This window comes from Acomys minous (genome assembly GCF_964271855.1).
Source record: "Acomys minous genome assembly, chromosome: 14".
In the NCBI taxonomy this organism is placed as follows: domain Eukaryota; kingdom Metazoa; phylum Chordata; class Mammalia; order Rodentia; family Muridae; genus Acomys; species Acomys minous.
In genome coordinates, this window is record NC_140496.1 from 31,922,262 (window position 1) to 31,946,265 (window position 24,004).

General features: G+C 52.8%; 1 protein-coding gene across 2 annotated transcripts in view; it reads right to left on the bottom strand.

The window, feature by feature from the left end:
• CPNE2 (copine 2) overlaps window positions 1–23,644 on the bottom strand; it is a 42,103-nt gene extending 18,459 nt beyond the window's left edge. Inside the window, exons 1-9 of one of the 2 annotated variants that reach the window (XM_084755287.1) lie at window positions 23,468–23,644; window positions 7,959–8,176; window positions 5,430–5,609; window positions 4,946–5,020; window positions 3,293–3,364; window positions 1,984–2,067; window positions 1,760–1,849; window positions 1,131–1,229; window positions 687–773 (exon numbers count right to left, since the gene is read on the bottom strand). In XM_084755287.1, coding sequence (XP_084611413.1) covers window positions 687–773; window positions 1,131–1,229; window positions 1,760–1,849; window positions 1,984–2,067; window positions 3,293–3,364; window positions 4,946–5,020; window positions 5,430–5,609; window positions 7,959–8,138 — 867 coding nt within the window. In that variant the 5' untranslated portion in view covers window positions 8,139–8,176; window positions 23,468–23,644. The remainder of the gene's footprint in view (window positions 1–686; window positions 774–1,130; window positions 1,230–1,759; window positions 1,850–1,983; window positions 2,068–3,292; window positions 3,365–4,945; window positions 5,021–5,429; window positions 5,610–7,958; window positions 8,177–23,467) is intronic. The other variant, XM_084755286.1, reaches the window with a different exon arrangement.
• Between the last annotated feature and the right edge of the window lie 360 nt (window positions 23,645–24,004).

Below are 24,004 nucleotides of genomic sequence, written 5' to 3' on the forward strand. Positions count from 1 at the left end.
TGGTCTACAGAGCAAGTCCAGGACAGCCAGGGCTACACAGAGAAGCCCTGTCTCTGAAAAAAACAAACAAGAAAATTGAGCCAGACTGGGAAAACAGCCAGGCAGGTACCAAAATTTCTGAGTACCAGGTGTTTCAGAACTCAGTCCAAAATTATGCTTGACATTTATGGAGCACTGTCTGTGGCACTGCCACTAAAGGTCCATGTGACCCTGTGACAATCCTGGCTCCAGAGTAGGATGTGGAGTTCTCAGTAGAGTAACGAGGGCACAATCTCCTGTGTGTCAGGTTGAGCTGGGTGCATTTGTCCATTCAGGCTGCCTAAGCCTTCCTTATTGTCCTGTATGCCAATGTGGCCTGGCCACCAGTGTTCTGAGCCTTGATGGCCTCATTTCTATTAGAGAAACCATAGCTGCCTGGGTCCTCGCTGATGCCAGGGTGCTCAGTCCCACAGCCTCTACCCCAAGTGTCGAGTGAACAGAGTAAGCCTCCGGGGTGGATGGAGGTGGTTCCCTATAGTCCCCTACCTAGAAAATCACCTGGGATATCATCTCCAACACCCTCGTGGCTCTGCACCGGGAGGGGACAGGAGACAAAGCTGCTGCACGCTCTACCTTTTTAACACTCCCATTCTACAGGCAGCGAGACCGAGGCCTCTGTGCAGCCCACGGGAGCACCCTCAGCTCACCTTGCATGATCGCAGGATAATGATGCCCGAGTTCTTGTAGCTCTTCTTCTTCCGCTGCTTCTTGGGGTTGATACACTCCATCTCCAGCTGGCATCACGGGAAGGAAGGGAGGCACAGCTGAAGCATCTCGGGACGCCATCCCTCCAGGGCCCCGGAATCCCCACCACAACCTAGACCCGGGGGTAGATGCCTCCTCCTCCAGAGAGGTTCCCTGGATGGTCCCCTTCCAGGCCACTTTCCAGGTGCCCAGGCTCTCGTTTCAATCACACCCCGAACCTCTACCCTTTAGACAGAGGGAAAATCTGAGGCCCATGGAGGCTGTCTTGCCAGGGCCAGATAGGCAGAAGTGGTGTGGCTGAGTGTCTATCTGCTTGACTCTAAGCCCTGGGTTTCTTTGTAGTCCCTGCTGAGACCTGGGGGTCACGGCACACGTGCCCATCTTACCGGGACGCCATCCCGAGCCTCACTCATCTGCAACACGGAGGTCTGGAACTCGCCGATGAAATCATGGCCTCCATTACTGTCATAGTCGTAGCACATAACCTGGGACAGGGTCAGCACGGTCAACCCAGACTGGTCCCCAGGAGTGCTCTCAGCCTGTTAGCACCTGAGCACACAGCATGTCTATATTGTGGGGGGAGGGGCACTCCCTCCCCACGTCTGATCTGTCTAACTTTTGGGGCTCCTGAGCTGCCTCCTGCAGGGATCCTTCCATGATTGTTGGAAAAGCAGGGTGATGCCACCCAAGGATGGAGGCTGCGCTGGTTACTACCCACAAGACACCTGCTCCACCTTTGGCCAGGCCACGCCCCTTTGTAATCTTACCCAGCCACTCTGTAGTCCTTACATGGTGCAGACTGTGCTACATTGGGTCTCTCAGGAGTAGGGATCCTGCCTAAGTCCTGAGGCCAGGCTGATCTAGCCCTCCATCCTAGGGCTCCTGCTTTCTTCTCACAAGATGGGGCTCTTCTCATTAATGAGAGGAGTTTCAAACAGGTATACCAGGAGCCTTGCAGGGGTGGACTAAGAGGTGGGGCTAGCAGAGTGGGAAACATGGCCCCAGAGCCACTAACTTGGATGGACTTCTCCAGGTCCCCATCACACAAGGATACCAACGGCACTGTGAACGGTTTCCACACAGGGTCCAGAGTGTACTTAATCACCTGGGGACAGAGAGGACAGAGTGCTCACAGGCCCCATGGACACAGATATGAAGATATGGGCAAACCCATAGCCACACTTCCAGCTTTGGACATGGCTGGGGCAGCTTGATAGTCCACAGGTCCCTTCGACTTACCTCAGTCCTATGGACTAGCATCCATTTACCATCATCCCCTGGCTTGTAAAACTCAAGAAATGGGTCTGACTTCCCAAAGAGGTCCTGGGGGAAGGGAGGACATGTGTTAGAAGGCATGGCCTTACCAAATTCTAGGGGGGGGGGGCTGCCATGTAGCTTAGCCACCTCCCTGATTCACAGTTGGTGACAGCTATGGTGCAACCGGTCTGACCCTTCTCTTACTCCATAAGGTTCATAACGCCAGAGGTCTGTGCCACCACCCGAGAAGTGAGAAACTTCCTCAGTGAGGCAAGGTCTCTGAGTTCTACAGCAGCAGGCGGCTTCAGGAGGGTCATGCCTTTCATAAGGCCAGGCCCGTGGACGTTATAGTGAGACCACAAACCTTAAACTGCAGTGCAGGCCAGTGGTGTGGCTCAGCAGGTAAACCATCCTTGCCATCGAACCCAATGACTTGAATCCCTGCCCTCCAGCACCCACATGATGGAAGGAAGAGGGCTGGTGGCATTTGCTGTTCTCCTACTGTATGTCCCACAGCGTTGTGGACCCCTCCAAGCGTAATAAATAAATAAATAAAGCTGTCATGCCTGTCACCAAAGGGCATGATGGCCTCTTGGGAATTCATTTATTTAATTAAAAAAAAAAAGGCACTCTAAAGGAGTTACATGGAAGTGAAGGAGACAGAGTGAATCAAGTAAGAATGCACAGGACATGAGTGTAGGTGACGATGGCCACTGAAGGCCACTGCTACTTGTGTCTCCAGGAGTCTCCAGGAGGGCTCAAGGACAGTTAGGATATGGGAAGGTCACCAAAGCAGTGTTTACTGAAGAGGGTCCTAGGTGGACATGTATTAACCTGGGTACCGGGTGCTATGGCTCCATAGCAGAGCCCTTGCCCAGCAGATGTGAGGTCCTGGGTCCTAGCCTCAGCACTTGAAAATGAGAGAATGAATAAAGCTGAGCAGAGCAAAGAGGGTCTGGTCTAACTAGGTGGTCACAGGGGAGGAGGGGGAATAGCAAGGCATCAGGACCCTGGAGGACCACAGCAGAGCCCTGTGGGGGAGTGTGAGCAGGGGCCACAACAAGAGGCTTTCCGCTCACAATCTGCCTCCCTCTAAGTGGCAGGGTACTACTCTCCCACAGTGGGAGACCGCCAGACATGAGTGGTTCAGTGCTTAGTCTGCCTACCCGCCCCCAACCCCCAAACCGCCCCCCACCCATAGGAAATGAAATGGCCAAAGAAAGCAGACCCCAGCGCCCTGGGCTGGGGAAGGTTTGCTGTTGTTAATGGGAGCCCTCCCTGACTGGCTTACCTTCTTGTCCAGCTTCCTGCCGGCCAGGCTCAGTGTGATGACACGATTGTCTGACAGTTCCTGGGCTGCGATCTGGAAGGTTGGGGCTGTGAGGAGGGGTTGGGTGGGAGGGGAACCTACTGCTTCCCTTCCCCGCCATGCCGGACCCAACTCTCCAGGGCTAGGTGCAGATAATGATCAGACTGGTCCTGAGGACTCAGAAGAGAGGATGCAGGACACTGGGGTGAGGTGGGGTGGGGGTGGGGTGGAGGGTGGAGATAAAAAGGAGACTAGGCAGGGCTGGTGGTCAGGAGCCAAAGGGAGAAGTTCTCCATCAGGGAGCATAGGCTTCCTCAAGCTCGCTCTCCAACCTGAGAGCTCTTAACTGCCAAGAACCCAGATGCACACTGCTGAGTAAACTGAGGTTCAGGGAAAGATGGGGGCCCCAGCTAATCATCTACTCATGTCTTCCCCATAGGCATGGCCCTCAGACCTCAACACAACTGCCAAAAGCCCACTGTGGCCTCTTCCCACAGATGGACTCGCGGCCCCGCCTCTAAGACGGGCTTAACTGAGGATGTCTTGCTTGAAACTAGCCATCCCTCTGTGCCCTGTGCCCACTGGCCAAGGCCCTGGGGCCCTTTCTCCCTCCCTGTTCTTCATCTAGACTATACAGGAGGGTGCCTGCTGTCCCATCTCCCACAGGAAGGAACCAGGGACTAGCGTGGGGCTACTGTCATCCTGGACCAGAGCAGGGTCATCCTGCTGGCATCCAAGCGTGAGGAGGCTGCTCTGAGAGCTGACAGTGAGCTCTGAGGAGACTGCAACCTTCCAGGCTGCCGCAACAGCCTTGGTGGGGGACCATCCTGGGGTGTTTGAGGCATGCTATGGGGCTTGTCTGGCCCTAAACCTGGGGCACAGGGAGAAAGGGTAGAAGTACAGAGGCGGGGAAGCAAAGCAGGAACTAATGGCTCTCATAGCTTGAAGGGAGGACTGTGCGGGCAGTGCGGAGGGGGGGGGGGACATGGGTGGGAGCGAGGGCCCCAAGAGCACACAGAAGGGTGAGCTGCCTTCAGCAACATATCCCAGGCCGTATGGGGGAATCTTGCTAGATTAACCAACACTCTTCTTCCTCTTGGGCCTCTTTTCTCTCATCTGTGAGATGGGGTTTGCCCTGCCTTCTAGGCCTCCAAGGACCCAGGAGCCCAACCGCAGAAAGAATCTGCACTTTGCTGGAATCACTGCAAGGTGCAGGGGGAACCATTGCAGTCGCTGGAATCATTCTGTCGAGACAGAATGCATGCTTCGGGCACTTATGAAATGCTCTCCAGGGGGTGGGAGGGCGAAGCTGCAAGGGCCTAGTATTGGTGGGGGCCGCTGTGAGGGCTCTGGATACCCCTCCCCACAACGATAAGGAGGCCCCTGGCCCTGAGCCGCATAGCATCCTGTAAGGCCTTCTGATGGTCTCCCCCGCCAAGCCAGGCAGCCCCCCCAGTGCATCATCTGTAGAGCCGGGAGCCCGTTGCTAAGAGACCTGTTGCTAAGTTGTAAGTTGGGCCTTTTTACTCCCAACAAAGCTGGTGATTATCTGCTGGAGAAGCAGTCCATTGATGGGGGGGAGGGCGGTGGAGACAGAGAAGGGATGTGGAGGGCGGGGAGGGGGGTGGCTGGTACCGTGATTAAGCCCTTCCCTGCAGGCTTGTCATTCAGCAGCAGCAGAGGCCTGGTCATCTTCTTGCTGGAGACAATCTGGGGTGGGAGGCACAGAGAGAGAGAGAGAGGAGAGAGAGACCTCAGGGAGGCAGCAGGGGCTCTTGGAGATAGGTCAACAACAGGACTGTAGTGACAGCACCGTGTGTCACACTGCCCCCCACTCCTCTGCGTCAGTGGGTGGTTAACCGGCACTGGGTTTAGTGTCCCTTTCAGTCGGTGCTTTCTGTCTGGCCCTAAACCCACTGGGCTACGCCACTTGTGGGGCCTGTTGGCTCCTGGGGTGTCTGTGTGGTAGATAAGGAGTCCAGGAGGATGAACTAGGGAAAACAGGAGATGGGAATTCCTGTCTGAGGGCCGCCTGACCCCAGGAGCAGGTTGCCTCTGAGGCCCGTGTGTACGCCCCGCCCTGCCCCCCCCCACTCCACTTGGGAGCCCCGGGGCTCACCGTGCCAAGGCTGCAGGCGAACTGGCCCAGGAAGTCATGCTCCTCCAACTGCGCGCTGGACTTGTCCTGATCAAACAGGGCAAACTTGAGCTTCTGTATCTCCTCAAAGTGGTACTCCAGCACGAACTTCTTGGAGAAGGCCGGGTTGAGGTTGTTGATGGCTGTTTCTGTTCTGTCGTACTGGCAGAGGGACGCGGTAAGGGGGAGGCAGAGCCGTGGTGGCGGCCAGGTTCCCCCTCTAGCTAGCGGCAGGCTGGCAATCCTCCCCTGCTACCTCATTGCCTCAGTGCACCTCCCCCCTCCCCCAGCACTCACAGCCCACGAGCCCCAGCTCACAGGTGAGGACGCTGAAGCTCAGTCAAAGGGAGGCAGGTGCAAGGTTCAAGCCCACTCCTGACTCCGGTAACCTTAACTCGATGCATCCCTCTCCATTCCCAGGGATCAGGGTAAGAAGAGCTCAGGCCACAGCCCAGACTAGGTAAGGGACAGAGGACAAATCCCTCTCCCTGTCTGGGCCTCCTTCTACCTAGAACGAAGGCCTTGGGCAAGTGGCTTTCCCTTTTTTTTTCTTCTTCTTCTTTTTCTTTTCTTTTCTTTTTTTCTTTCTTTCTTTTTTTTTTTTAACTTTGGGAAAATCCTTTTCTCAAAATGGCATTGTATGTGCTGCTAAAAGAGGAAAACACGGAAGAGGCAGGCCAAAGAGCTGGGTGGGGTCAAAGGCTTGGGTGGTGGACGTAATTGTGTCTTGTATAGAATTCTGGACTTGTCCAGTCTAGCATGGACACCATGGTCTAGGACACCAAAGCCTGGGTGGGGACAGGACTGGGCATTGTGGGTGGTATGGGCAGGAATCATCTCCTGCACCGAGAATACACACAACAGAACCTGAATGACAGTCTATTTTGAGGCCTGGGCTGTGTTGGTTTTTCCTTCTATGCGGGCTTCCAAGGAGCAGCAGGATTGGAAGAGGCCTTGACCTGGACTATTTTTAGCAGAGATTGGGGGGGAAGTGTCATAAGTTGGGGAGACACCGTTCCCTAAGGGGCACGGTTCTGGAGACAGCCCAGAGGGGACGAGTAACTGCAGGCCTGGACTGTCCCTGGACTCCTAGCCTGACTAGTGTCACACATCTCTCTGTTGGCTATACCGCAAATACACTGGACCATACAGAAACCTTACATAACCCAGGCCCCGCTTTCCCCTCTGTGAATTGGTCAACCATGCCAGCTCCTTTAAAGATTTTTTTTTTCCATCACAAGAAGCCAACATCTGTGAAAACTCTTGTAAACTGGAGCTTGTTCGTGAGTGCCTACCACTATCTGCCTCAGTACTTAACTGAAAAACAGAAACTCAGTGTAGTCGCACACCTGTCATCCCAACATTGAGGAAGACGAGCAAGGACCAAGAGTTCTAGGTTGTCTTCCGCCACATAAAACGAAACCGCTAATAAATGTTTTGGGGGAATATGTGTGCATATGGAGTGAACTGTGAACAGGGTGTCTCCTTGGCAGGCAAGATTACAGTCCTTTTTGTTGTCTTCCTCGCATTAGTCTGAATCTGATGAACAACAAACATAGCTTCCTTTGTAACAGAACCAAACTGAGTCTTAAGGGCTGCTAACAGGAGCAGGTCAAGTTTCTCAGTAACCTTCCTAAACCACAGCCCTTCCCAACCCTCAGGCCAGCCTTCCAAGCTCACAAATCCCCAGTCCTGAAGTTATTCACCCCTCAGTGAGGGAAGAATAAAAGCCCCAGTTTACCAAAAAGACAGGCCCAGAAAGGGACAGCAGTTCACCTGAGGTCACACAGCAGGGGATGGCATTGCTGGGCATGAGTCCATTTCTGGGGCCCAAGACTGAGCAATTTATTTCTCTTTGCTTCTGGCCAACAGGGTGATCGTTAGAAAAACAGGAAGATTATTAACAGGAAGCAAGTCTATGCAAAACTATAGAAGCTTTGCCTAACTATAGCCATATAAACTATTAGGATATACTAAAGAGGATAATTATATGTTCGTGAGTAATAATTTGAACAGAAATCTGGCGTGCTCTCTCTTTTCTCTCCTCTCTCTCTCTCTCTCTCGTTTTTAGTTTTTTATTTTTTTAAAGTCAGGCTCTCATTATGTAGCCTTGGCTAGCCTGGAACTCACAGAGAACCACCTGTCTCTGCTTATATTGGTTTTAAAGGTGTGCTACCATACCCTGAACGAAATATATTTTAAAGTGATTATTTTATTTCTATATGTATTATTTTAGGCTTTTTTTGTGTATGAGGGGGCAGGGACTTATTGTGTAACCCTGACTGATCAGGAATTTTTGATCCTCCTGCCTCAGTGTTGAAATTACAGGTGTCTACCACCACACCTAGCTTAAGTAATATTTTAAATACACTTAAAGTTTCATTGTAAAACGGGACAGTTTCCTAAGTGACTTTCCACTGTCAGCCCTCATACCAAGGGCTGGATCCAGGAAGAGCCTCTCCACAGCCCAGCCAATCCCTGCCCATCACAGACACTTGTGTCTGGCCTCACCTCCATCCACCTGCCATTGTCCTCTATAAAGAGGACGCAGAAAGGGTCAGACTTGGAGGTGACGTCCCGGTCCAGCAGATTCTGGCCACTCACTGACAACTCCACTTTGCACACGCAGCACTGAGAGCCCAAGGGGATGGCCCCTGCAGCGGGGGCACCCCCATCCGGAACATAGGCCATGGGGGTTGGTGGTGGCAGCAGCAACAGTTCCTGGCAGTCTGAAGAACAGGAATGCGTGTGAGAAGGGGACAGATACTCTGCATACGCTACCTCATCACAGGGAGGCCTCACCACTTGACCTTCAGTGACTGGGTATAGGTGGGGTGCACTGGCACAAGCCTGTAAATCCCAGCATGGAGGAGGCTGAGGCAGTACACTCTTGAGGCCAAGGTTAACCTGGGATTGGACAAGATGCCATTCATTTCAAAATAAGACAATAAGAAGCAGGCGGTAGGATGGTAGGTGGCGCATGTCAGAGAGAGAACAAGCAAAGGCTTGTCCAAGGGAGAATACAAGGAACTTGGAACGAATTGAGGAGTCTCTAAGAGGGGACCCCTCTATGGTTTGCCTCGGTGGCTTTTCTCTACCTTCAGTCTTTACCCATGAGCTATACACAGACCCTTGCGTCGCCCATGTAAGATCACAGGACATCATAGTAGACACAGGTATCTTATGTGCGTTGCGCCAGGAAACCAGTGCTTCTCCTGAGCAAAGCACGGGTTAGCACCCATGGCGTGTATCACGGTTTCCCTTTTCCTTATTGCTCTGACCACTAAGGAAGTGGGAAGCTGGTAAATTACTTAAAACTGGACCTTGTTCACTGCCCATTTCGGTCCTCCTACACCACTATTGAAAACCCATGGCTGGAACAGAGAAGGCTCCAGAGTGTATGGGAAGTGTGTGTGCACAAATAAATGAACAAATACGTCCTGTCCAAGCCGATCCTGATCTTCAGCACAGAACTGATCCTCCCAGGCATCCCTGACTTTTTCAATCCCCCAGTGCGCCTCTCCTACCAAGGCTAAGCAAAACACCGCTAATGGCCAATGGTTCTGTTTTCCTCAGGGCACAAGGTGTCCATGTGCAGGAGTGAAGGGACTATCTCCATGGGAATAGGGAGCTGTAGACAAGCCCAAAGTTCTCTGTGCCTGTCTCCTATCTGCCAACATCATGTCCTACCTTGATTCTTTGAGATTCCCCAGGAGCAGAGACTATCTCACAGACACACATGCATTAACAAGGGCAATGAGCCTAATTTACAAACACTTCATAAAAACTTCACTAATATTCGGTCCCCTCACTGTTCAATGAGTTACTGACCTGCATCTTTCCCAGGACCGGGCTTTACCCCTGAGCCATAGAGCATGGTAGGACCCCACTGTTTTCTATCTCAGTTGTATGGGGTACATAGGAGTACCACCCCATTTTCCAGGGAAGGAAACTGAGGCTCACACATTTCCTTTAGATAGGTTGGGTACCTACATCCTAAGACCTGCCAGTCACGTACAGAACATATTATAGTTCTGGTGTCACCTCTAGGGCTAGAGGTCCCTTGGAACCCCCAGCCTGGTATAGGGACTGTATAAGCCTAGGTCCCTATGGGCAGTGGGACTTCATAGTGAGAGCGATGGCAAACTAGAAGTGGGGTTGGCATAATATCATTTGCCCTTTATGTGTGTGCATTCATTTGTGAAGGCCAGAGGTTGTCACTGGGTGTCCTCCTCAATTGCTCTCCACTTTGCTGTGTGTGCCGTGTGCATGGATGTGAGGGTACATGTATCTGTGCCCACACAGGCAAGGGCTAGAATAAGATGCCAGCTGTCTTCCTCCATTGCTCTGTCTTACGTCTCACTCCCTTGGGATAAGATCTCTCTCTGAACTCAAGTTCACCTTTTTGGTCAAGCTGGCTGGTTAATGAGCCCTGGGATGACTCCTGTCTCTGCCCCTTGATGTTGGGGTTATAGGCACCCCCAGTCATAAATGACCATTTTCATAGGTTAAACTTCAAATTCAAGTCCCCAGATCCTCATGCTTGGAGAGCAAGCACTCTTCCCTGCTGAGCCACCTCCCAAGCACCTCCACCTGATTTTCTGAGACAGGGTCTCTTGCTGAAGCTGGCACTCACCTATCTGGCCACACTGGCTGCCTGCCTGGCTGGTTCCAGGGTTCTGTGTGCTCTGCCCCCTCTCCCAGCACTGGGATTATATGTTCACATCACCAGGCCTTTTACATGGTTGTTGGAGAATCTGAACTCTGGTCCTCACGCTTGCACATGGACTGTGTCCTAGCCCTTTAAATGTGTGTGTGTGTGTGTGTGTGTGTGTGTGTGTGTGTGTGTGTACCATATTTTTCGGCATATAAGACAACCCCCAACTTTAACTTTTCCAGTTAAAATACAAAGTTTGCAGCCTGAGTTTACTGCACAGGGTGCTGTAGAAGAGGGGTAGTCTTACCGGGCGGGGGGGGGGGGGGGAGGGGGTCGTCTTATACGCCGGAAAATAAACACATAAACACACACACACACACACACACTTATATATGCATACACATATATACAAATATATATACAAATTTGTATAAATATGTATCTATACACATATGTACAAGTTTGTATACATGTGTATAGATACATATATATTCGTTTGTTTACTGTTGGGGGTGTGGGTGGGGTTCATCCTTGTGTACATGGAGGTCAGAGGACAATCTGTAAATCAGTTCCTTCCTTCCTGGTAGTAGAGAAGCCCAGGGATGAGCAGAGGTTGTCAGGCTTAATGGTAACTTTACCCACTGAGCCACCACCCTCACCTCCCTTTTTTAAAGGTAGGGTCTCACTATGTAGCCCAGGCTGCCCTTGAATCTGTAATCTTTGTTTCTGTCTGCTGCATTCTGGGATTACAGGTACTGTCATGTTTGGCTCCCTGTCTTCTCAAACGCTCGCTTTGCTGACTGGCATGCTAAGGGGCAGCAGCTGCTGTCCCACAGAAGTCCACATCACAGGGCTCTACTCCCCAGACCAAAGCCCCCCCCCCCAGTGCCAGTTCCCTAAGGGACAGAGCCTGCCCAGGGACCTCTTGGCAGGGAGGGGATATGGAGAGTGAAGAAGCCAGTCTTCTCTCCACTCCTACTGGTTGTCCCCAGAACCTCATTATGATCGCAGTTTGCAAAGCATCAGGATGGCACTGCAATTTGCTGACAGGATTTATTCCCCATTGGTAAAAATCAGTTTCTGAAGAAAAAAAAAAGGCTGAGAAGTGATGTTTATAATATAAGCAGCGAGGGATGGAGGGCCAAGCCTCAGCTGGCCAACAGGCATCAAGTGTCCACAGGGGCTCCCGTTCTGCTTGGGATGGGAACGGGCAGGATCAGCACCCTGCTTTACAGACAGGAAATGCAGGAACAGAAAGTGGACAAACACTGTCCAGGGCCACCATCCAGGAGGCAGCAGAGGTTGCTTGTGAGGCCATTGCTCGATGCCCAAGCCAGTAGAGGACTTCTCACCTAGGCAAAGTGGGGACAGCTTGGGAATCACCAGACCATGGAGCCTGGGACTGAGAGGCAGGCTTATAGCCAGGGTTGCAGAGCAGGAGAGTCAAGGACCAGCCTGTTTTACGTATGTATGTACATACATAGGTATGTCTATGTGCATGTATGTATGTATTTCGTAGTGATAAAGATTTGAAACTCAGGCCTGCTACATGTGAGCTAAGTGCACTACTAAACTACAAGCCCAGTCTTTTTCCTTTCTTCTGTTCTTTCTTTTGTTGTTTCTTTCTTTCATTAAAAAAAAAATTGTTTTCAGCCGGGCGTGGTGGTGCATGCCTGTAATCCCAGCACTCGGGAGGCAGAGGCAGGCGGATCGCTGTGAGTTCGAGGCCAGCCTGGTCTACAAAGTGAGTCCAGGACAGCCAAGGCTAACACAGAGAGACCTTGTCTTGAAACCGTGCCCCCCAAAAATTGTTTTTTAAATTTGAGATAGGATCTCACTAAGGTACCCAGGCTGGCCTTGATCTTATTCTACAGTCCAGGCCTTGAACTTGCTATCCCCTGCCTCAGTCTCCCAAGTAGGCGAGATAGCGAGCCTGTACCCATAGCTGGTCATCCCCAAAACCCAGGTCCTCTGTTCTTCCAAATCACCCTATCCACACCCTCACACTCCCCCTATCACTGCTGTGTGGGTGACACCCATCTCCTATTTGTAACATTGGCTCCTCTTCAACAGATTTCACATATCTTAAGCATGGACCCCTATAGCCCATAGGTCTGTTCCCATATGGAATGGGTCAGGCACACTTTCTAGTACAGCACACATGTGTACCTGGACACACATACACACCACACACAAAGACAGACAGACAGACAGACACACAAGCACACAAGCACAGTGCTCAAATGAACAAAGGCCCAAGATCACGTGACCACTCCTAGTATACATCCTCAAGGTAGTCATTGAGTCCCGTCCACACACCCAGAATCTTGCCTTTGTTACTGCGTTAACATCCCACCTCTACCTAGCTGAGGGCATGGCCGTGAGGGCCTGGCCCAGGGAAGCCCACAACAACTCCACCTAGGTCAGCTCCAGCCCCATGGAGCTCTATGAATGGTGGGCGGGGGAAGTGGACTCCTCCCCAACCAGGGGCAAGGCTCCCAGCTCCAACTCACCCTCTGGCAGGAAGCTTCTGGATCCCCTAAATGGGGAGCACATGGCGTCTTGAGGTTGGGACAGGCAGGGGATCAGAGTGGCCCTTGGTGCCAGCCCGGCAGCAGGGCAGGGATCCGGACCCTGAGGCCCTGACGCAATGGAAAAAGAAACCACAGCCTGGTTGGGCCAGCCCCCTCCCCTCCCTCAGCAGAAGGCAGCAAGGTGTCATTAAGGGGGGGGTTGGGTCTGTGTACGCACACATTGGGCAAGATGGAAAAGCTCCAGGACAGCACCATCTGCAGGTAATTTGGGGTTTGGGGCTGGAGGAGGGGGTGCAGACAGCAAGAGCCTCTTCCAAGGATGATAGGACTCTTGGCACTGGTGTGGGCACAGGTCCCCCCGGGGAAAGAGGCTGGAGTCTCCCCCATTGTGGCCTTTGCCACCCAGACCAGGCATCCTGCCCTAGATAGGAGATGGCCTCTGGTGACATTAGAACGAAGCCACACATCTAGAGCATTATGGCTTTGGCCAGAACTCTAGTGATTCATGATCAGTGACTCGCTGGCCTTCTCTCTCCCATGTCCCATGGGGCAGCCTCTTTCCTACCCCTAACTGCAGCCAGCATCAGCCTCGTGCCTCTGCCTCCCCTGCCACAGCCTGGCGAGCTGCAAAATCTCTTGTGTGGCAGTGCCTGGTCTATGCAACCCTCCCCTGCCCCGGGCCAGAGAGACTCCAATCAGGTAAGTCAAATGCTACCACAGAACCTCCTAATGTCCTCCGCTTCCAGATCCCTTGCATCACCCCAGGCCAAGGGAGCCAGGCTAGGCTGACCCCTTTCGTGCCGCTCTCCCCCAGTTCTCTACAGAGTTTCACAGGCTTCTCCTCCAATCTCAGGGCCTGTGCCCTGAGCTCCTTGCACGGGCTGGATATGCTCTTCTTCTCTTAAAGGGTCCCAGTCATCCAGCATTCTCAGGGGCCTTCCACAATCCCTCGAGCCAATATTATCTGTGTCTACTCCACACCGGCTCTTTAAGAGATCACTGTATCTACAACTCTTCTACAGATTCTTCTATAAGACTCTCCCATAATTTGAGTTTGCAAGGGAGGTCCCAGCACTGACGTCATGACCCCCAGCACGAATGCAGGTCTGTCTACTGTGAACACCCGGCAAACACAGTAGTCAATGCACCAGGAGCCAGGAACTCAGCAGCAGGCTGCTCAACAGCATTGCTCGAGAGCAAAAGCCACTTCTCCAACCTTGGATCTCATAACCCTCTGACAGATCAGAAAGAGAAGCAAGGATCGTCCTTAACAGGGAGGAAACAGAGCCCCAAGAAGGGACCAAGGGCAGATGGCTCCCAGGCCCACTGACTCTCCACACAGGGGCTTGACGCAGTTGAGGGGACTCTGTAGCTGAGCCAGATGGGAGGACCCCAGCTTTGAGGTGATAGTTACAGGAGGTGCTAAGTGAAGCAGGCCCAGGAGACAATGGGTTGCAGGGCGCCCTGGGGACCCAGCCAGAAGAAACTAAGAGCAGAAGGCGGGCTAGAGCAAATCTAAGGTGGCTCAATAGCAGCTGCTCAGCCCCAAGGTTCTCAGCCAAGGCCCTGAGGGACTCCTAGTTAGGAGGCCATAGGTACTGTCAAAACAGCATGCCCAAGGCTATGGAGGTGGCTCAGTGTATAAAGGGCTCGCTAGACAAGCAGGAGGACCTGAGTTTGAATCACGAGGGGTGGGGCAGTGTGTGACTGTAAGCCCAGTGCTTCTGTGGTGAGAAGGTTGCCAGAGACTGGAGACTCTCTCCAGCAGCTCACAGGCCAGAGAGCCTGGTGTATTCAGCAGCAAACCACTGAGAGACCTTGCCTCCAGCAAGATAGAAGGGGCCAAATGACACCTGAGGCTGTCCTCTGACCCCCACACAACGGTGTGTCCAACCTGGTACTTGGAATATGAAAAAAAAAAAAACTCTAAGGAGCAAAGCCTTGCTAGTGGCAGCCACATAGACATTTGGTCTGCTGGCCAGCACCAAGGGACAGTTAAATGCACAGACTATTGTAATGTGAACCCCTGGCTCTGCCATTTCTCGGCTGTGTGACATGCACAGCACTTTCTTAACCTCTCTCAGTTTTACCCTCTGTGAGAAAGAAGGCAAAAAAAAAAAAGTATGTTCTTGGGTTGTTGTGAGGGTTAAGATAAAGCACATCAGCTATTACCAGGGCTTCTTAATCTCCAGGGTGGAAACAGCAGACCAAAAAAAACAGGGGGGATATGAACAAACAAAAGGGTAAGGGATGAAAACTGGCTGAGAACCCTGGTTCTCTGTTGCCCTTTTCTGCTGTGAGCACAATGCAGCATGTCAGTTAGGCCAAGGGTGGAGGATGGGGCCAGAGAGGTGATGACAGTCTGGGGCATGGTGGAAGTCCCTGAGGTTTCCAGCTAACTCCCTGGCCACCCTAAGGGTCACAGAAGCCACAGGACCTGGTGGGCACCACCTTGGAAGGACTGTGGCTTTTAGCTTGGGGCTTCACCATTCCAAGCATGTTTCTCAGACAGCACCAGAAGTATGCCATCTGGCCCCACCCAGGCCTGCCCCATCAGAAGCCCTAGGGAGGCCCCTAACAAGCCGTGTATGAACAAGCCCTGCAGGCAAGGCGGAGGAGGCCAAGAACACACAAACCACGGGGTTGGCAGGCAGGTGCGGTTTCTAACATGCTCCCTAGAGGAAGCTTGAAGCTGTCCACCTGCAGCCATGACAGGAGTAAGGCGGCAGGCACCTGAGGCTGGGACAACGCCTTGAGGGTTGCTCCAGCTTGGCCTGCATGTAGCCTAGTTATACAGACTTGACACTTGGTTTCCACACAAGCCCTGCCATGCCTGGTTTAGATAGTAATTCTCGACTAACTAGAACCTTCTACTAATCAGCCAGTCACTCCTTGCCTGCTGGCCCTGAGGGCTGATAAGTCCTCAAGGTTCTCCCAGAGGCTTGGGATGGGTCTTGAGGGCATTGCTGACCCACTGACCAGATGACAAGGCCCAGGAACACAGAGGGCGAGCACAACATCAGGACTCTCCAGAGAAACTGGGATGATAGTATGTCTGTGTGTGCACAGGAAGAGGCTGATTTTAAAGAATCTGTTCCTAGGATGACAACACGGATAAGCCTGAAGTTTGGAGGGGTGCTGGACACAGGAAGGGTTTTTTTTTTCCTGTGTTGTGTTCTTAAGGTCCAAGACCTCATCTTGGAAGGAGCTCAGTCTCTGGCTGAAGGCTGCCTATCATTTGGATGGGGCCCATGCAAGGAGGATAATCGGCTTTCCCCAAAGCCTGATTTAAAATTTAATCGCATCTTAAACATACCTACACAGAAACATCTAGACTGGTATTTGGCCAAACAACTGGTCACCATAGCCCAGCCAAGTTCACAGAGACGGTAAGCCATCCAAGCACCCTGGTATGGGTAGGAAGTGGGGACCTGAGATGGGGCTCTGACTTCTCAAGTGTGGGAGCTCCAAGCTACCCCTGCCTGTCAGCTGAAAGGGAAGGGGGAGGTGGGTATGACCACCCCAAGAGAGACAAAGAGTAGGATAAAGCAGAGTCCCGACAAGATCCAACCCCATTCTGAGTGCACCACGAGCTCTAACCTTCCAGACACCGGAGCTCAAGGCCTTGTGACCAGGTGACCACACCCACTGTCAGTGGAGGTTGGACGGCTGCCTAAATGGTTCTTGTCTTCTGGTTCCTAGGTGATAACTGCTCTTGATAACACTCGCTGGGGCTCAGAATGGATCCAACTTCCAGACTGATGGGTTCCTGGACCCGCCATCTGGTTTTGTATCTGTTCTCTCTTTCTCTTTTTCTCCGTCCCTTCCCCTCTCTGTTTCGTGTGTGTGTGTGTGTGTGTGTGTGTGTGTGTGTGTGTGTGTGTGTGTGTGTATGCATATCTATATGCAGGCAAGAGAACCTCAGATGTCATTCCTTAGGGTTTTGTATTGGCCTGGAATTTGACCATTGAACCCTAGGGATGGATACACCTATCTATCTGTCTTCCCAGCTAGGGTTCTAGGAACTGAAGGTCCTGGCGCTTGCCATGCAAGCACTTGTATTGACCAAACCATCTCCCCAGCCCCTGTACCTACTTCCTTATCCAATGGAGATGCCAGAAACACAAAGAAAGCTCTGAAGCACATGATAAATGCCTCCTGGAGGCTCCCTTCCCCTCCCAGGACAACATCTAGTCCCAGTGGTAGGGTTCCCATGGCCCCCCCTCCATCACCCCCATGGCTCTGGCTATGTTCTTCACTGTATGAGGTTCCAATACTTTTTTCGTGCACCCCTAATTTTGCACCTGATGTTTCAGCTGCCTGGAATGCACTTTTTCTCTTTCTCCAGCTGACTTCTCTTCACACTCAGCTCAGTGAAACCAAATGAGTCATCATCATGCATGAGGTCCACCAAGATCCTTAGGCTGGTCAAACTTGTAGAAAGCTGACACACTGCGTGTTGCAAGAACGCAGAGTAACAAGAACTCTTAGAGTTTGCCAGAGGCAGTGGGGTTTTGTGCAAACCATTCAGAAGAAACATATTTGATAGGGACTGCAAGCTAACTCCCGACATAGGCGGTCACCATGAGGATGTCCACAGCAGCACTGTGTGAGTTGCAACCCTGATGCAGGACCAGGGATCAGTGTGTTAGCAATGGGAACGGACCACTCATCATGCTGAAAAAGAATATGACCACCCTACTGGACTCCTCACATGAGGTTAAGTGTGGACACACACACACACAAAAAAACCCCCTACACGGTTGAAAGTGATGACAGTGGTACAATAGGAAGCAAGTCGCGTGAAACTTATGAGAAGGGCTGGGTGTCCCCATTTCTGGACCCAGCTACTATTATCCCATATGCACAGTGGTATCCTATGTTGGTGGTGTTTCTCGTTCTTTTTTCAAATTGCCAGGGATTGGACTGGCACTCTGATTGTGCACTCTGATACCAAAGCCACACACCCAGCCCTTTTGATTTTGAGACAGAGTTTTGCTATGTAAACCAAGATGACTATGAACTCACAATACGATGTTTAAGTGGGGCAGGGGGGTGACACAATAACCCAAGACCCCTCCACAAAGCCCTTGCTGCTTTCCTGGTCCCTAAGGAGAACCAGTTCAACATCACCAAATTGAAAACATTGGCTTGAGCAGAAAGATGGACCCTAATATTGATATTCTGGTCTGCTTTGGAGTTTTGCAGTAGGTCCTCCTGTGTAGACAAGGCTGGCTGTAAACTTTCAGCAATCCTCTTGCCCCAGCCTCTTGAGTGCTGGGAATACAGGCATGCGCCACCGTACTCAGACTCTTATTTCTGTTATTCCCAGCACTGACAAAGTAAGTACAGAACGGGAGCTGAGCAAATTAGAGAATGAGATTGGAAGAGAAAAAAAGGGATTTATAGAAGCCCAGGATCACACATTCACAAAGTTCCTAGCCCTGGGAATTCTTGTTTTTTGTTTTGTTGTTGTTGTTGTTTCTGAGACAGGGTTTCTCTGTGCATTTACATGCATGTGTGTTTTGCCTGCATGTATATATGTGTACCGTGTGTGTGTTGCCTACAGAGCCATCTCTCTAGCCCCACTTTTTTTTTTTTTGATACAGGGTCTCACTATGCAACTTCTCTAACCTTGATATGTAGACCAGGCTTGCCTGGAACTCCAGAGATCCACTTTGCCTCTACCTCTTGAGAACTGGGATCAAAGTTATGCGCTACCACGCTACCACACCACACATAGCTGAACTCTGGGGTTTTGGAATAATGAGACATTCTGCGCTGAAAGGCTGCATCCTGCCTCACCTTCCATCCAGATAAGAACCCGACTTCAGTCTTACCACTTCAATATCCCTGAGTGTTGGGGAAGGACAGCTTCAGAGCCAAGACTCCTGCTCCTGGGGCCCTTCCTGTGCACTGTGGCTATGAGGCTCCTGCCAAAGGGCATGTGGCTCCAGGAACAGGCTGGCACTCACTCTGGACAACAAACCACTTTCTATGGCACCAGGTACTGTGCTTAAAAGACACCACACTCTCCAGGCAACCAGGCCATTATAGAGATAAATATAGACATAGAGAGGCGAGGAGGCTGCGGCAGGGGTTGGCTTTGATGATCCCCTGGGACCCTCGGTTTCCATCAGGCCGTACTGGGAAGGAGGCTGGTTAATACCCACCTAAGCTCTGGCTCCTGGGGACCCCAAGGCACCACGTGCAGCTCAGCCACCTAGGTTCTTCCCAGTGTCGCTACAGGGGCTGGCCAGGCGGCCAAGCACATAGTCTTGCCTGTCAGGTCTGTCTCTGACCAGTCCTCCTTCTAGGTCTCTGCACTTCATCTGCAAAGTAGGCTTGGGTACCACGCCTCTGTCCTGTCTCCCTGGAAGGATGGATACGAGGTGTCTGGGCTGCTGAGTGCTCTGAGCACTTACGGAGTGAGTCTGGCCAGAGGGAGGACCTTTACTAATGGAGAGTTGAGGGCTTGGTGAGCATGTGGTTTCACTCAGAGATTGGGCTCAACCTTTGCTCCCCGCTATGGTGCTCACACTCACCAGGGGAGTTCCATGGGGGCCACTAGGCACTGCCTAATTATGTGTGACTCTTTCCCCTCTATACCTTTTGCTCTGTGAAGTCATGGCCAAGCTTCCTTTGAGATTTGGTGGTGTGACTACAGATGCCCCTCTGTCCTTCCTGAGCTCTCCAGCCCTAACCCGGATGGCCTGTTTGGGACACATCTGCTAAGTAGCTAAGCAGCTAACTGTGTGCAGGAGAGGGGGGGGGGCGGAGGGAGGGAGAGAGCCTCTGCTCTTAGGTTGCCCATTTCTTAGGTGAAGAAACTGAGGTCAGGGGCTAGAGCTAGAGTTCAGTAGTAGGGCAGCAGACTGAGCATCCTTGAGGCTGAGTTCTACTCCAGTACACACACAAATGGTCAGTTAACCAATCAATTATAGGAAGGAAGGAAAGAACAAGTGAGTCGATGATCTGAGGTCAGAGAGATTAAGAAACAGTCTTGGGGGCGGGGTTGGAGAGATGGCTCACTGGTTAAGAGCAATGCCTGCTCTTCCAAAAGACCCAGGTTCAATTCCCAGCACCCACATGGCAGCTCACGACTGTCTGTAACTCTAAGATCTGACACCCTCACACCAATGCACACAAATTAAAAGATTAAATAAACTATTTACAAAAAAAAAAAAACAGTCTAGGTTAAGTGGGGAGTGGGGAATGGGTGACGCTTCCTCAGTCCACTGGTGGGCAGGCAACAGCAGCAGATAGTAACAGTCACTACCTACAGCCCCCAGCTTTCTGTGTCATGAAACCCTGGCCTGTTCAGACACACACACACACACCCTCCTCCACATAAAATCCCTGGCACCCAGCATAGTGAAACCAGTGTCGTGTCCCTCCAAGGACTCAGGGTGGCAAGCTCATAGTCCTTCCTGGTTGTCACCTGCTACTCAGGGCCTCACTTGGGATGAAAGGTAGACTCCCATTCCTCACGCAGCGTTTACTGGGCACCTTCTATGCCCCAGGTACTGCTTAAGTATGAAGACACAGCCTGTTCAGTGGAGCCAATTGCCCACTGGAGGAAAGGAGAGCTAAGGAGCCGATGCGCAGAAGAATAAATGAGTCGGGTGTGATGGTGCATGCCTTTAATCCCAACACTCAGGAGGCAGAGGCCTCTGTGAGTTCAAGGCCAGCCTGGTCTACAAAATGAGTCCAGGACAGCCAAGGCTACACAGAGAAACACTTTCTCCAAAAACCAAAAATAAAATAAAATAATAAATGAGGTCACTTCAGACTGACAAAAAAAAAAAAAAAAACCCTGAGAAAAACAAAGTAAGGAAAAATAACAACAAAGTAAGGTAAAGGGACAGGGCTACGCCTCCTCCCTCCTGTGTCTTCTTTTCAGCTGCCAGGGGACAGCGGTGTGGCTGTAAGTGATAAGTAGAGAATACGCCAACAGTACCACTAAGAAGTAGCCTCCTTGGCCTCCATTGGGAGCTAGATTCATGAGGCAAATGAGACCAAGGACACAGAAGACACACCTGGCCCTGGCTCAGCCTTCATGCGCTGGGAACCTTGAGTTGTCTCTCCTGGACAGCAAGGGGTGGACCATGAGTGGACGGTCACAGGCTCCAGCTTCCCTGCCTGCCTAGACGGCAGGGCGACAGAGCTTCCTACTTCCACAGAGACCACGCTGACCTTTCTGAAGCCATGTGCTTCGAAGGGAGTCGGCTGGATTCTAGAAGCGCTCTGCTCTTGCTTCTGCAGCCCCAGCTTGTCTGGCAGGGCTAGGGGAGGGCTGAAGAAGGGAAGGCAGGAACTGCTAGGAGGTCTCAGCAGGCAAAGATACGCTCCCCCCTCCCCCCCCCTCTCCTTCCCTCCCTCCCTCCCTCTCTCCTGACAGGAACACAATGACTAGAGTGCATTTACGTCTCCTGTTCAAGCTTTGGAGCCCAGTGAGGTCAGCTCCAGGTAGGGAGATCGGGCACCTACCTGGGATGCACCACCTCAAAACGTGTTCCTCACACTTTGGTTGAGAAGAACGAACCTTCCTACCCAGGCCTCTCGCCCTTAAGTGCCAATGTCTGGGATTCCTGGGCTCATCTCTAAGGAGGCAGAAAAAATTCCCGGGGGGGGGGGGATCCTGAAGGCACTCATGCGAATCAAGTGTGCTAATATTACCAGGAACAATGGGGTGGCTGCTGTTCCCAAGCGCCTCCCGCACCAGTCACAGTGCCGGTCACAGTGCCGGTCACAGTGCCGGCACGTAAGCCCTTTGTCCCCTACATCGATCCTCACAACTATTTTTAAGGAAACACACAATTACCCGGCAAGAGAAGGGAACTGAGAGCGTGCACCTCGCTCACTATGATACAGATAAACTGAGGCTCCATTTTGACCCTCTTCTTCATGAAGTGCCCTCGAGTTTTAATTCTCACGACATTGGGGGGAGGGCCTGAAACATGCAGAGACCCTCATGAAGGGTCCCCCACTTGTAAGAATACCTGCCCATTTCCTGGCCCTAGCCTCTCTACAGCTCTCAAACGGGCTGCTATTACAGTCTGTGTCATTTCACAGATGGAAAAACACCGAGACCCAAAGGGTGTGTGCGTGTCAAGGCATGAAGGCAGGAAGCTTGCAGAGGCCAGGGGAACTCAAGCATCCATAGCTGTTGTCCCTGGTTTTTCCATGCAGAAATACAACTGATGAACTCTCAAGGCCGGATCACCATCTTGGGACAGCCCCAGAGCTCACTGGGACCCCTGCCAAGGTGGCAATATACTCATGCCTTCATGTTTGTGCCTGGTCAGTTTCCGAGCTGCCCTGGAGACCAGGCCTCTTCACAGAACTGGAGGCGCAGAGTTGAGGCCACCACCCTACTTCTGGTCACAAAAAAGGTGTTCAAAGCCAGGTCTCTCACAACTCCCGTATAGGCTGTCCACAGGCTACCAGCGATGACAACTCAACCAAAACGCTTCTCTCCCTACGGGAGAAGGGCTCTCCTCCAATTCAAACAGCACTCTGCTCTGGACCTCACAAGGGGAGTTTTCGCAACCAGATGACTGGGGTCAGAGAACACAGGACTTAGGAGCCTGGAGGCACCTCTGGCCCTGGCTCAGTCCTCAAGCACTGGGGACCTTCTATTGTCTCTCCTGGACAGCAGGATAGGATGGTTCCCCTCTCCAGCTGCCCTGCCAAGATGGCAGGATGACCAGTCCCTCCCACTCTGAGGAGTCCACATTAAGTCCCTTTGAGGCCATGCTCTCCAAGGTGAGGGAGCTGTATTCTGGAAGAGTTATGCCACTTAACTGCCTCAGGTGCCCGGAGTAAAGCAGAGGGAGGGAACCTCCCCCAGGCAGGAAGGCAGGACCCTGTCCCTGAACTAGAAACTTCTCAGCAGGAAGCCTGCCTGGCAACAATGCCACCAAGCACAGCCACCGTTGATGCCTGGAAGGGCAGGACAGTACCCTCTCCCACCTCTTCCTGACAGCTCCACACCCCTACATGATGGAGATCTGCGTTCAGACAATACAAAGGGCAGGTGGGCTAATCCCCCAAAGGCCTCCAGAATACTTAGGGGGCATGAAGACCGTTTGAATGGTCACCAGCTCCTGGTTGCTATAGCACCTGTGATCCTGGGCACTCCCCTTTTCGAGGTAGCCCCTTATCCAAAGACTAGCCTGCTGCACCAAAGGCAGGAATCGGCAGGGGAGGTGAAGAGAAGGAAAGAGGAGCTTTAGGCTCCTTTATTTTTCCCAGGAGCATCGCTGCGCGGATGAGAAGGAAGAAAGGCTTCTCGCTTCCTCCTCTACCCCTTGAAACACACAGGTGCCAGACAGCTTTTGCGGAAAAAAAAAAAAAAACTAGTTTGCAAACACACTCTGACTTCTGGAAAGCTGCCCAGCACTAGTTCCCATCTCTCCTCCCCCACTGGAGCAGGGAGTCCGCCCTAGGGCTGATCCTAAGCAGGGCTAGGTCGGGGGTCAGGGTGGTGGGGTCAAAGGGTGCGCCTGGCTAGAGCGGCTGTGCGGACAGCTGCAGGATGCCATCCTATGCACCCCCACCCCCCACCCCAAACACCTAACGGAGAAATAAGGTTCCCCCAGACAGCTAGCCACTATCCCCGAAACCGCCCATCCACCTCCAACCCCGCAGACGGGCGCCCCCGCGTGGCAGGGTGGGAGCTGAGTCACCGGGAGTGCTGCAGGGGGGCGGCGGCCACGGATGTCGGAGTCCCTTGGCAGAACCCGCTCCCCTGCTCCCCTCGGAGCCCCAGGCCGAACTTGGGCGCGCCTAATGCCTGGCCCGCACTCGCCGCGGGCCCCACTCACCGCGCGTCCCGCAGCTTCAGCGTGCTCCGGGCCGCCCGGGCATCCTCGCGCGCTGTGCTGTAGGCCGGGCGGCGGCGCCGGGACAGGCTCAGGGCGCTGCCCGCGCGGCCGTGCCCACTCGTACGCTCGCTCGGGCTGGGGCTGGCCCTCCTCGGGCCGCTGCGGCGCGGGCTCCTCCCTCCAGTCGAGGGAGGATGTGGGCGGGAAGCGGGCGCGAGGCGGGCTCTTCCTGGAGGGGCGGCTCTCCGGGCTGCGCGGGAGCCTGTCCCGCTCCCGGCTAGTGGCCCGCGAGGACCTGAACACAGCAGGCTGCCACTCGGGATCGACGCCGAGGGTTCGCACCCAGCGCCGGGCCCACTGCTTTGGGCGCCAGGCACCGCGGAGCTCCCCTCGCTGAGCTCCGGGCTAAAGATGCGGGAACCCGGGGTGCAGATCTCCTGGCCCGCTAGACCCCGGGGCGCCACCCTTGGCTTTCACCCCAAAGCGCGCAGGGCTCAGCACGGAGCCCTCGGGGAGACGCCCAAGACTTGCTTCTGA